Source organism: Typopeltis vanoorti, chromosome 24, assembly GCF_054136105.1.
Source record: "Typopeltis vanoorti isolate ZY-2024b chromosome 24, IOZ_Tvanoo_1.0, whole genome shotgun sequence".
NCBI classification, from domain to species: domain Eukaryota; kingdom Metazoa; phylum Arthropoda; class Arachnida; order Uropygi; family Thelyphonidae; genus Typopeltis; species Typopeltis vanoorti.
Window position 1 is genome coordinate 57660001 of NC_143572.1, and position 14991 is coordinate 57674991.

At 34.6% G+C, this 14991-nt stretch overlaps 1 protein-coding gene across 1 annotated transcript in view; it reads left to right on the forward strand.

The window, feature by feature from the left end:
* LOC150093248 (nicotinamide N-methyltransferase-like) overlaps nucleotides 1-13801 on the forward strand; it is a 22720-nt gene extending 8919 nt beyond the window's left edge. The window contains exons 2-4 of the mRNA XM_090413927.1: nucleotides 1-104; nucleotides 10440-10647; nucleotides 13293-13801. The exon at nucleotides 1-104 is cut by the window's left edge and continues 62 nt beyond it. Coding sequence (XP_090270053.1) covers nucleotides 1-104; nucleotides 10440-10647; nucleotides 13293-13725 — 745 coding nt within the window. The 3' untranslated portion in view covers nucleotides 13726-13801. The remainder of the gene's footprint in view (nucleotides 105-10439; nucleotides 10648-13292) is intronic.
* The last annotated feature ends 1190 nt before the right edge of the window (nucleotides 13802-14991 follow it).

Consider the following 14991-nt stretch of genomic DNA (forward strand, 5'->3'; position numbering starts at 1 on the left):
GGAATCTTTTGATGCAGCAAAATATGTGGAATTGGTTACTACAACCGTAGCTGAAACATTTGACGACTACTTTCTTCCAAAGTTACATAAGATAATTAGAGAAAGTGAGTATTATTATTATTATTATTTATAAAAATAATAAAAGAGATAACTCTAGAATGAAAGATCATCAAAACTTAAAAGAACTAATCCTGATTAATCCGAAGAAAACTTTGGTTAGGATATGAACCAAAAGGAAGTAGCAGACCTATTCAACTCTTCCTTCACAAACAATATCACACAAGTCAAAAAATAAAATCTACCAGCACAAAGTCAACAGCAAGGAGGCCTTTATAGTTCAGTGTAAGTGGTGCTTGTGTCCTGTGCGCTTGGTTGCTCGAAGTCCGACTTAAGTTCAAGTCTAGTCGCCGACTGGAGTTAACATTTCTAAGCCTTTCTTCGACCAATTCCCGAGTTAATCGCTCTCTGGCATTCGCAAGCGGGTTTTTTATCCCGTAAACTCAAGAAAATCAAATCCACCGTAGTCCCCACATTACTTCCGACACTAACATAACTTATTAAGGTTAGGTACCAAGATATGGCAGCACTTGTTTGCCAGCCTCTTCATTTCTGGCTGTTATCATTACTGATAGACATGGGGCAGCTTTCTCTGATTGGCTACCGGTAGACATTGAACTGCCCATTCGTCTCCAAAAGCTAGATAGGCTATAATGGCCTCGCCTACTCCCAATAAAGGTGTTAGCTGATTTATTTTTATTTTATTTAGGTGAACAGCAAACCATGTATTTTCCACCTGTAAGAAAACCAAAACTGAAATCAGTGCTCTTGCAGCTAAAAACAAAGACTATTCCAGGAATAGACGAAATAAGACTTACAGACCTTTTATGATAATTTGAACAAATAAATCCAATACTTCTGAGACTCTTGAACATAATATTCAACACTGGTATTATACCACAATTAAAACCTGAGATAATTACGTGAATTTACAAACATGGCAAAAGAAACGATACATAGAACTGAAGACTAATAGCTTAACTACCAGGCATCTCCAAAATTCTTGAAAAATAACTCACTGCTCCAGTGGTCGGCAACCTTTTTCATATGAAGGGCACAATACTGCAGGCCATGACGCTCGTGGGCGCTGCGTTGCCCACTCCTCCTGATTTAAATAAATAAACTTAAAATTAGAACTGGCATGAATGGTTTGGAAATGTCTTTCTATATTATTTTTATTATTAGAAATAGCCACACTATTATTGCATAATAAACAAATAGATTTGCCATTTTGATTGATAATGCAAGGCAGTAGTATACTCGTCACTTCTGACAAGATCAAGATAAAATATGGAATCGTGACGTGATTGGTTGTTGAGCTGATAATGTCATTGTGTGTGTGTGTGACATCACGTTGTTTGTTTTGTTCGCGTATGGAATTATAGGTGATGATTACAGATAAGGATTCCTGTCGTGATTGGTGATGCACTTCTCACAAGATCAAGATAAGATAAGGAATCGTGACGTGGGTGTGTCTTATTATCACATGTAGATAAGTGACGTAATTTGTTAGTTGTAAATAAGTGACGTTATTGTTTTGAATGGAAAGGAAGATATATTAGTGGATATGGAATCATGTTGTGAGAGGTGGGTCACTTCTGACAAGATCAAGATAAGATAAGGAATCGTGACGGGGTTAATTGTTAATAAGATGATGACCTCATCGTGTGCATGACGTGTGAGTTTGGAATGTTTGAAATTTCCTGGGGGCATATGTGTCAATGATTTCAGTTCTTGTGTTTTGTTTGCGTATGGAATTATGGGTGATGATTAGAGATAAGGATTCATGGTGTAATTGGTGGGACACTTCTCACAAGATCAAGATCAAGATAAGGAATTATGTCGTGGGTGTGTGTTATTATCAGATGAAGATAAGTGACTTCATTTGTTAGTTGTAAATAAATGATGTCATTTGTTAGTTTTAAATAAGTGACATTATTGAATGGAAAGGGAGAATATTAGTGGATCAGGGTTCGTATCGTGATTGGTGGGACACTTTTAAAAAGATCAATATAAAACATGGAATCGTGACTTGGATGTGTGTGTTGTTTTCAGATGAAGATAGAGTTTGGAAATTTCTGGGGAACATATGTCTCTCTGTGATATCACATGGTGTTTTGGTTTGCCTATGGAATTGTGGGCAATGTTTTTGAGATAAGATATCTTGGAATTTTCTCAGGGTGATACACATCCGTCATTGTCATCATGTTTTGTCTTTGGTTGTGTATAGATGGCTGTACTAATTTTTCCAATATATTTTGGGGTATTTCATTCCTGTTAAAGGTATGAATTCTTAGAGTAGAGTCATGATGGGCACAGTGTTTGGGCTTTTCTGAATAATTAAATTGTATGCTGGTGCCCCTCGAACACACATTAGAAATGAAAAGCCACTAATGTATCCACGTTGACACTCTAATATGTACCCTATGATTATTCTTATGAAAAAAAAATATTCAGTATTAGAAATACTCTTACCAAAACATATGCGCAGTGATTATTGAAAGTACAATTATCAATGGTTATGTTTATGTTTTTTAAAAAAATTAACTTACATTTCTTTCCAGAATGCGAACATCTTGATACTAAGTTTTCTGAATATTCCAAATTGTTGATTTTTAACAAATATTCACAGAACACAAACACACGTCTGAAAATGCAATTGACGTTTCATTATAAGTTACTGGGTCTAATAATGTTTTCACGTTTTGGGCATCCAATTTCATTTAAATCAAGAACAGGCCTCCCTATTAACCTGGTTAATATTTTTGATTTTTCTCTTCCTTTGTCGAGTAATATTTGATATTTGCCTGTTGATTATATCATCTAATTTCTTAGTTTGTCCAGAGATAGTGAACCAATTTCCCCAGCTGATGGTTATATTTTATTAACCAAGAATTCTGTTTTTTAACTCTTTCAGGTAATTCTTTCCAACTACAAAGTGATTTTGTCAATGCATTTCTTAAAATAATTCCATCAGAAATACAAATTTCTTCAGAAAATAAATTTGAAGTCTTATTCAAATGATATTGACAATCAGTTATTTCAATGATAACTGAAAATTCGTATTTTTCATCCACTGTTGATATTTTATATTTGTTTTCCTTCATTCTTCTTCTTCTTCTTCTTCTTCTTCTTCTTCTTCTTCTTCTTCTTCTAAGATTAGTTCATATGGCACCACAAATAAATAGGTATTTATTATTATTATTATTTCAATGATTATTAGGTCTGATCTTATAGTTTATGTTAACTTTCTGTTACAAAATTCTAAACAATTAGTTAGAACTTTTCACAAAGAAATTTTCAAAGAATTTTGTGGCTCACCCATTATTTTGACATTACCAAACACCAAACAGCAGCTGCAGTGGATGAACGATTACCTTAAGTCCAAAGTCACTCGACTCTATGGTTTTTTCTTATAGTACTGTTTACCCTTACTATGCCCTACCCTGACCGTTCCTTCAAATATGAATCTTTTGCACAGATGACTCGACGACATGTTTTTGCATGCTATTGGATATACTATTGGTGTGTTTTTATCTTACTTTGTGTGCGGAAAGGTAAAATTTGTATATGTGTTTTCTGCAGAGTACAAATATTTTTCTATACCAAAGATTAAGAGTTTAAGTAACGTTTATAATGATTTCTGATTTCATTGAGTGCAAAAGAAGTACTTTCCTTACTTGTTTTCATTATAAATTCACCTAACCTAACCTAACCTAACCTAACCTAACCTAACCTAAGCTGTTATAATTTCTATTGAGAATGAAAACCTATATACAAAACCTATAAACATGTTTTTATTACATTTACCAGACTCCTCTAGGAATTATCCACTTTAACTGGTTAAAGTGATTAATTCTAATAATTCATTTTAACCAGTAATTATTAATAATAACCAGATTTATCACTTTAACCTTAATATATATATATATATATATATATATATATATACATCATTACTGTGAAATTAAAGCTGGGAACAACAAAACCCTCAAACGTTAGAGTAAAATACAGAAGAACAACCAATCAGATTAATATATATATATATAAAAACACGACTAGTTTGGGCTTAACAGCCTTCATCAGGTGAGATTATAAAATAAAAAACACTAAAACACTGAAGCTTAAATAAAATATGAACATCATAGAGAGTCTCTATACATGATTCATACTAAATCGTTGCAGTTGTATTTAAAGCTGTTCTTTCGTTAGTTGTATTGTTGGGAAAGTGCGTGCTAGTAGCATCTCGTGAACGCCAGTACATGATTACAGCTGAATCACAATCTGGGAGGTTGTAGCTCAAGTTATTATTTAGATGAACAGGATTGAAGATGATTTCTCTAGATTCCACTATTTTTCTCTCTAGTTCATCATTGCAACGGCAGATGTTAGTAGATATTTCCCAGCAGACTGCGTGACTTTGGTTTCCATCATTAGGATTAGCCGAGAAAAGGATATATTACTAGATAATGCACTGGCTCGTTGTCTCTTGTAAGTAATGTCCCTCATGTGTTCTTCCATACGCAATTCGACAGATTTGTCTGTCTGCCCAAAATAAGGAATATTCCAATCACACAATATTTTATATACACCAGGGTATTTGAGATGATGATGACAAGGTTTTGGGTGGCTTATTAAGAATTATTTATTTCCTGATCTTTGGAAGTGGAGTGAACAAGGTTCTATATTGTATTTTCTTAGAACCTTTGCTAATTTATGTGAAACTGTACTTATGTAAGGAATAGATATGTTGCCTTTGAATCTATTTGTTTCTTCTGGGTGATGTCTAGGAGGATTAAGAAGGAATTTACAAACTTGTTTGCGAGATTGTGTTAATTTAACCCTTTGGTTAAATATATTTTCAAATGTGTTGTGCTGTTTTGTGTATCGCATAGAGTATAAAAAAATAAGCGAACCTAAAATCTTTTGGAATTTTTATTTATTCAAGAAAATAGCAAGGGAGAGACATCTTGCAAAATATTTCTAGGTAATTATAGGTTCTTATTTTCATTGTAAATATATTTGTAAATAATATTTCAGTTCAAATATTTGTGTATTTGTAAACTTAAATGAACAATTAAGGTATCGTTCATTTCTGTATGCTTTCCATATTTAAGAATATTTATTCTGCTTAGAATTTCTAACTGAGATACCAACGAATTCTCAGATATCACTGCTGTTATTAATGTTCAATTCTTTTGGTTAAGGGGTCAAATTTATTTCCTGATTCTGGTGTCATTAATGTGTAATACAATTTATATATATATATATATATATATATATATATATATATATATATATATATATATATATATATATATATATATATATATATATATATATATTATTTATTTATATATATTATTTATTTTATATATATATTTTTTTTTGAAGTCACAGGGAATACACACACAACTTTTTTTTTTTTTTTCCTCAGTTATTCTGGTTAGAATATATAGTCAAACTGAATTTTAAAAGTAAAGTAGAGAATAACGACAGATCAGTTTGAAAATAAAAAATATATAGAACCACATCAAAAGTTCGCATCGAGAGATGTGAATTTTCGGGTTGTGGGAGGGAAGATATTAGTCATAAAAAGACACATTCTGTTTTACACTCCCTTAAACATATCACTACAGTCTGAAGTTTTAAATGTTTGGAACTTTGTAACATAGAAATTAAGAAAGTATACTACAGAGCTAATATTCATTTGAAATAATAAGAAATGACTATGTATTTGTGCTGGCAAAAACTTTTCTAAAAAAGGCTTCGCTAACGGAGATTTTCAAACCCAAACACAGGAAGTCACACATACCCACGATAAAAAATCATTTCCAATTCAAATCTATGATGTCACTTTGGACAGAAACCGTGGGATAAAAACATAGCCATGAACCATAGTGCGAATGAAATTAACATGTTCATTGCCAATCACGCGATATCACGCGATGCGAGTTATCACCAAACGGCCGATCACGTGTTATCGCGTGGACGTCGCTAACTAAATAAAAATAAAATAAAAAAAATTTGGCTACCACACGAAATTCCAATTTTCAGCTTGGCAATGAAAGTGTTAACGAACGGACAGAAATCTATAGGAAAAGGTGTCAGCTACATTTTCAGGTTATTTGCAGCAATTTCGTTCTTTAAGCCTTGTGTTGGTGTGTGTGTGTTGTGCTGTGAATATATTTTTATAATTCAATTATTTTGGAATATCTATATGCATTCAGAACTTTGTAGTTCCAAGACGAGCCATTCTGGAGACAATGTAAGTTAATCTAAATTATCAATAGAATGTTTTCTAGAATACATACAAAACTTCTTGTAATCCATTTTTATCTCCGTTTATTTTTAAAAAACTACCATTTATTTGGTTTTTCATTCAAAATAGAACTCATTTTTATCTCTAAATGCTGACGCCATCTCTTGACTCTAAACTAAAAATTCCAATAATATTATCTTTGTAATAAAGATAATATTGTGTGTGTGTGCGAGTGTGTGTGTGTGTGTGTGTGTGTGTGTGTGTGTGTGTGTGTGTGTGTGTGTGTGTGTGTGTGTGTGTGTGTGTGTGTGTGTGTGTGTGTGTGCGTGCGTGCGTGCGTGCGTGTGTGTGTGTGTGTATGTGTGTGTGTGTGTGTGTGTGTGTGAGGGGACAGCAATGATAGCCTCTAATTATTTATTCAGAAAATGTCTGAATTCTGTCGCCATCTCTTGACTCTAAACTAAAAATTGCCATACTCAATAACAGCAATGAAATACCACAAACCTATATTGAAAAATTCATACTTCTAAATATAGACAACCAACAAAACGTAATGTCAATGACAGATGGGGCCCCTAGCGAAATTCCAAACTTTCCATACTCTATCTTATCTCTAACAATCATCCACATCTAGATAAGCGAATGGTTTCCATACGCAAATCATTCACTTATCTAGATCTCATAACAACACACTCCCATGACGTAGCTTCCCCATTTACCCTATCCTTATTTGGTTTATAGTCTTACACCAATCACGGCACGATTCCTTGTACACTACTCTAACTTCCTTTTCCACTTCAAATGAATGATGTCACTGATTTACAACTAACAAATTATGTGACTTATCTACATCTTATAACAACACATATCCATGACACTGATGTCGCTACCCCCATTTACCCTACCACTGTTTGGTTCATAGTGTCTCAGCAATCACGACACCTATCCTTATCTCTAACCATCACCGATAATTCCATATGCAAACTGAAACACACAACATAATGTCAATGTCGCATGTGTCCCCAGGGAAATTCCAAACATTCGAAACTCATGACGTCATGCACACTTTCACACACAATGACGTCAGTTTATCAGCCAATGAGGTCACGATTCCTTATCTTATCTTGATCTGGTTCATAGTGGCTCCTATACTACGAACAGTACTTAATGTTACTGAGAACTTACTTCAACAACACGTATCATAACAGCAGACATGTGTATCGCATAACCCTACCCCACAACTCTTTACACCCCAAGATCCTTCAACAATTGATACAGTTCTGCAGTGAGATCACATTGCATACCCACACTACTCAACAACCTACCACAAAATTTAAAACACATAGACAATTACAGAACATTCAAACACAAACTGTGGAAGCTATGCTAACACAATTAATTTAGAACTAACACATATTTTCACCTTCACAAACCAGGATCATTCAACGCTTTTCTTCTACCCATAAAAATACCAAATATAAATAGGGTATGCTAATCCCACTCTCTCTCCATAAAAGCTGACCCTTGCTTCGAAGTAGGTGGGATTAACAGAGATTAATCAAATGATCCTCATTAGCCAATCACTAGAATTAACTTCAAAGTCACAATACCTTAACTGATGATAATAATTAATATTATTGATATTGATATTATTATTATATAACATTCTTCACTAAACGAAAACTATAATATATGAATAATCTAAATATAAATAGCCGTATGATAAAGATAACACATTGTCAAACTTTAAAAAAAGGTAAAAAAATAATGAAATATAATTTTATTATTTTTTATTATAAAATTATAAAAATTATATAATTTTATCATAAAAAATAATCAAATGCATAATGTAATCATATTAACTACCTCGTGTAACTGTGAACTACATATAAAACTACATATAAACATGTCAGTCTCTGAGAGGTGATGAAAACAGAAAGTAACATGATACAATATTGTTGTACCGTATTGTGCACGTGGTTAATACAGAATTGTGAAGTTCTAAAAGGGCAAAGTTTCATTGGTTCATTGTTGCTGTCGATTTTCGATTTTAATTAGTATTTAAAAAGTGAAATGAATGCATATAGCATTAACTATTGCATGTTATTAAAAAAAGTAATTGCTAATGTGAACTGTGAACAAAAATGAATTGTAAAATTAAAACGTAAATAACAAAATGCAAAATTAGCCGTTTAACTGTTTTAATGTAAAACTGTAACTGTAAATTGTTTTTGTTAGGATTGCTATTAATTTTGAGATTAATTATATTACATTGTAGTAATCATAATAATTTTAATTATGATGATTAGTACACAAGAGCCTGTGTAGCTCAGTGGATGTGGCGTTTGCACACCATGGTGCTTAACCACACGAAGGAATCTAGTTTCGAATCTAGTCGGCGAAGAAATTTTTCTTAGCCTATTTTCTACCGGTTCCCGAATTAATCGATTTCTGGCACGAGCAAGCGGGTTTTTCTTCCCGTAAACTCAAAAAAAATCGATCGTAGAACCCACATTATTTCAGTCATTAAATAGGAGTGTTTAGAGTTAGGGACCACGAGATGGCGGTACCTGTTGAGTCGTCTCTCTTCACTGCGTGGCTGTAAATTAGTGATAGCATTGGGCCAGCTATCTCTGATTGGGTACCAGTGGAGATTGAACTGCCCACTCAGTCTCCAAAAGTTAGATAGGGCTAAACGGCCTAGCCTACTCCCAGATCACGGGATTAAAAAGGCGTTAGCTGATTTTTTTTTTTTTTTTTGATGATTAGGGCACTCTTGTAATTTCATTGAAAGATAATAAACTGTGTTTAAAAAATTATTGGCAGAAACATTTAGGAAATCAAGGGCTCATCGAGGGAGGCCGTATTTCACCCACAATTGCTGCCATTCCTATACTTGGATTCATTCACACTGTCTGCACTTACCACTTCCAAAGTCAAGCCACTCGTCACACACTGCACTATCATAGAAAAATCTAGCCGTGACCCACTTATTGACACCATTCGTTCGTTATTTCCATGGATGCTCTTTAGTTATCGCTCTGCTCTCCATGAAATCAAAAATTACATCTATTGATATCCCGTTTGATCCTTTCAAAGTTTGTATGTCTCAATCATATCATCATTCTTTGTCTTCTGCTTGCTAGCTTCTGCAGTAGAGAAATTCTCAATCTCTCCTCATAATCTACATTCCACTGACAACTTTGTACCCTTTCAACTGCATCTGCATCACCTCAAAACCAAGAAACGAGATCTTCCTACTATACTCCAATTCAGGTAGTATCAAAGCCTTGTTAAAAGGCAAAGTAATTTCCTACTCTTAGATGTCAGTGTTCTTTTCAGCATTGCAATTATTTGAGGATAACTGGGATCCCGAAACTTTAAAAAGCTGAAAAGTGTTGGAATTATTGCTATCTAACCCTTGATCTTTTACCTCATATAAACTAATTTCCAAGATCACTAGACTACTCAGTTTCGTCCAGCATAATCCATTAATATAGCATTGGTTATTTTATTATTCCAAAATGCATAGCTTTATATTTACTAATATTGTACTAACATCCATTTTTCTCACATGATCTTAAGTTCTTCTGCACTGATAACTCCAGTACAATACTTTTGATATCGGTCTTTCAACCATCTTCTTGTCTAGAGTAGCAATTTATAATTCAGTCTCACATTCTCCAACTTAAAAAACAGTCTCAACTTCTTAGTCGTGAATTCTGAGTCAAAAACAGCACAAAGTCCAAAAGTTTGAAATAATTGTCAATACAAAATGTTTGTTGGACGACATAAAAAATCTGAAGGGTGAATGTGTTAAATTCAAAATGTATGTAACATAATGTTTCTATATAATACAATTCTGTTAGTTTCCCTAAAAGTTCTATAATACTGTTTTCTTGGTAACAAGTGGTGCGACTGGCGTATACCATGTTGCAGCGCATATCCGTGAAAATGGGTTAATTTCAATATTGTTGAATACACTTCACACAAAAATTATATAAAATTACAAAGAGTAGTTTTATATAATTTTAATGTTAATCTGTCTTTAATCTTATTTCATGATTAATATCTTTAATGTGTTCTTACGTTTTTTTAATATATTTCTTTATCTAATTAGAAAGATTCCCAGGTTCTAAGCTACTCGAAATAGGATGTGGCCCTATGATACATGGATTAATTTCACCTAGTGCTCAATACACTTATATGGTTACTGGCGACTATTCTGAATCAAACCAGAAGATGGTGAAGAAGTTTTTGAACAATGAACCAGGAGCGGCGGACTATTCTTATTTTCTAGAGTCTATTGCAAAGTTGGAAGGTTACAGGTACAGTATTTAAAAGCTAACTGCTATGAAGCAAGAAATAACACACACGCACACACGCACACACGCACGCACACACACACACACACACACACACACACACACACACACACACACACACACACACACACACACACACACACACACACACACACACACACACACACACACACACACACACACACACACTGTGGGAGTTCACATTAGGTGACACGATTTTCATCAATAGAGAAAAATCGTCACCATCCCTACAGAAAGAACAAAACTAAAATTTAACTGAGCTGTTCTTCCTACATTTTAAGTCGCATTTTGCAAAACGCGCAAACGTGTAGTTTATTCGTGCAAAAGGTGTAAATGAGATTCGTTTTGTTAGTATCGATGGAAATTATTCCACGGCTGGGTAGATGAACCTTATTCCACGTAGTTATTCGGAATCTCTACAAACATCCGTCAAGCCACTTCGCTCCAGTGTGATTGAAATAAATAAACGGGTCCAAAATACACAGATGAATAAATCCTTGCGCTACAGTGTTGGTTTGTAGTGGATCCTTTTTATTTGCAAAATTATTATAAATCATGCTAATCATGACATATGACCAACTGAGGAATATACTGAGTTCAGTGGGATGGGTTTGGTTGCCGAATGGAAAGAATATCGACAGTGCATGGGAAGTGTTTAAACAACATTCGAATGATGCGATATCAGAATGTGTCCCAAGAGTTCGAAGAATAAATAGAGTAGGAATCAAATGGATGTGTAATCTTATTATGTGGAAAGAAAATATTCGAAAGAATAGGACAACGTGAAAGGAATACAGTGTCATTAAGGATGACGTCCGTTATGACAATAGGGACTGATGGGATATCAGCACGTGTGCTAAAACAGTGTTCAGCTGAACTGGCCATTCCTTTGACCAGGCTGTTTAATACGAGTCTTAGAACAGGGAAGATTCAGCAGGGATGGAAGGAATGTATGGTAATTCCCTTGCACAAGGTTAGCGCAAAGACTGATGAATCCATCTATCGACCGATTAGTATCTCAGGATTGGTGGTGAAGATTTTCGAAAAACTGGTTATGGCTTGCATTCCGAAATGGCTTGAGAGTGAATCTCTACTACTTTGCAATGAACAACATGGGTTTACTCAGGGACGATGATGTTTTAGCAAATTTCTCACATTGTATAACAATGTTACCATTGAACCACACAAGGAGAATGGATACACCATGACACTTTTGCCAAGGCTTTTGACAAAATACAGCATGGTAGACTGTTGCGTATATTGGAGAAACTGAGTTTGGATTGTGCAATATTAGCAGGAATAAGAGGAGGGCTGACTGGCAGATATCAAAAAAGTGGTGTACGGAGGATCTGAGTCTGCAAGCTTTAAGGTAACAAGTGGTAAACCACAAGGATCAGTGCTTGGTCCACTGTTATTGGACCTTTACATTAATCATATTGGGAAGAATTTGACGTGCAACATACAGCTATTTGTTATATACAAAGATAAGTAAGGTAATCAGGAATGCTGCTGATATGCAGTCTTGCAGAATGATTTGAATAGGCTGGAATTGTGGGCATGGGGAAATGGGTGTCAGTTCAATGTCACCAAATGAAAAGTCGTTCACTTCGGCTTGATTAGATATCCAATGTCGTATTATATTGGTGGGATTAGGCTAGAAGAAACTGATGAGGCTAGGAATCTTGGAGTGTTAAGAGATTGGAAGTTGAAGTTTAGGATTCATGCGGCAAAGATTGTAAATACAACTCAAAAAATAATTGAAATGCAGAAACGAACGTTCAGATGTAAAGACAAGGATATTATTTCGCCTCTTTACAAGGCCTTGATAAGATCCCCCTTGGAGTATGGTGCGCAGGTCTGATCTCCTGGTTTCCGTTGTGATTCTAATATATTGAGAGAGAGTACAAAGGCGTGTGTTAAAAATGATATCAGGATTGTGGAATACTGATTATGAAGACAGGTTGAGAATTTGTAACTGCAGACACTAGCAAACAGGAGAAAGAGGGGTGATATGATTAAGACTTACAAACCACTGAAAGGGTCATACAGGATTTTAATTGATGGAATCTTTCAATTTTTGGAGGGTGAGGAAAGGACGACAGGAAGCTAACAATGAAAGCTGCTAAGAAGGGGATGAGGACTAGATTTTTGTTCATAGGGTGGTGTGTGACTGTAATGGATTGCCATTGTATGTTATGAGTGCAAGCACGTATTGTGAATGAATTCAAGAATAATTATTATTAATAATAATATAACTATCAGATTTCTCTTATCTTGATCTCTGACCACATATGCTATTAATTTGTAATAAGATCTGGAAAAATTTCCATATTTGACAGTCGGGGAAAAAAAAATTATTTAATTAAAGAAATCTCAGGAGATACAGGTCAGTTATAAAAAGAATGTTTTTTTATCTACAGTTGAAGTATATCATCCATATTGATGATGAAGTATATTCATCTTCTCTTTCGTGATAGGCTCAAATAGATTCCAATGGTCCATGCAGATCGAACTATTGAGGAATTGTGATATTTCCTAATACTTGATTATTCCCTTATACTAAGATAGCTTTATTTCAGCAAATTAATTATGAATACTAACATTCAATACATGTATATATTTTTCAGTGACGTCAAAAAAGGAGCCAAAGAGATTGCAGATCGCATACGTCGTCATACAAAGGCTGTCGTATTCTGCGACGCCACTGCTGACAAGATCGTACCGGATGAATACATTCAAGAATATGACATGCTGGTCTCTTTAGGGTGCTTAGAAGCAGCGTGTCCCAACAATGGAGCTCACGAAAAAGCCCTAAGAAGTTTTGCTTCACTATTGCATAAAGGAGGTGGTCTCTTTCTGGTTGGTGCTTTTGGATGCACCGAATGGGAGGTATCAGGCAAAAAGTACCCTTCTTTAAACCTAACAAAGAAAATTGTGGAAAATTCATTGACTAAAGCTGGGTTTAAAATTTTAGAATTTTCAATACAAGAACGGAAAGATACTAATTTTGAATTCGGTAACTGGGGTGATTCTTATATTGTTATCGCTGAAAAAATGTGAGCCTGATAACTGTGATGGGATTACATTTCCTGTAATGTATTGCAGATAAAAATAATCAATAAAAGTGTTGATGTGGTTTGAGTTGTACCTTTTGTAGTCACACTGGTGCTCCAGTAAATATTAGCATACAGTTTAAAATATCTTGCATTGTAATGATTGGGTCTACTTCTGCCATAGTAACCCACATATTTGTGTGTTTGTGCGCGTGCTTCGTCTCTCAATCAGCTCAAGGGAAGGCATCATAGATAATGTGAGCATGGTTTGAGTATCCTACGATGAGTCTTCGTACTGCTAGGATGTCCGGTGAAACAATGATTTTCAATGTGATGTGAAACCCTTCGAGAGGGTCTATGAACGAGTGACTAAGACAATATCAGGACTTGGGAAGTCTGGCTATGGAGAGAGTTTGAAGAGATGTAGATGGAAGCGTTTGGTGGACAGGAGGAAAAGAAGTGATATGATGGAGACATTTAAGTTAGTCACAGGATTTTAATGAGAGTAGAAGGAGAGAGTGAAAGAACCAGAAGTCATCCCTGGAAGTTATGTATCATGTGATGAGGAGTGGTGTGAGGAGTACTCGTAAATGTTTTACATGGACAATTGTTAATGAATCGAAAGCATTATCAGAATGGTAGTTAAAGCAAGGAGTGTTAAGGATTTTAAGATTCGTTTTGATACATATGTTGTCAGTTGAAGAACCTCCCATGATGAGTCCACCCACTAAGTGGAGTGAACAATAATAATAATTCTTTATTTTTTTTATTATATTGCATACATTTGTTACAGTTATTACATACATTTGTTTACATATGATACTTATATTACGTACATTTGTTTTCGTATAATACATACATTACATACATTGGTTTACATGTGATACGTATATTACATGCATTTGGTTACATATGATACATCTTGGATGAGAACTAATTTCTCTGCTTTCATCCTCGAAGCTTATATGTACGGTTATCTGACGATGACATCAGTTGGTAATTATTATTGTTTTTTTTGCTATGTTGGGATGCTACAAAATCTATGTTTGAGAAATTCGCACACGCGCGCACGCACGCACGCACGCACCCCCCCCACACACACAAAGTTGTAAGAACAATGGGAGGAGATAAAATAAGACAAGATTTCAAGATTTGTTGTCATCTAAGGCTATACAGGATTCTTCTGATATCTTTCTGACAAAACACGAAAAAAGAAACTAAAGTTGGCATTCATACGGTGTGCAGTTCTTGGAATTACTGGGTGAAGAAGGAG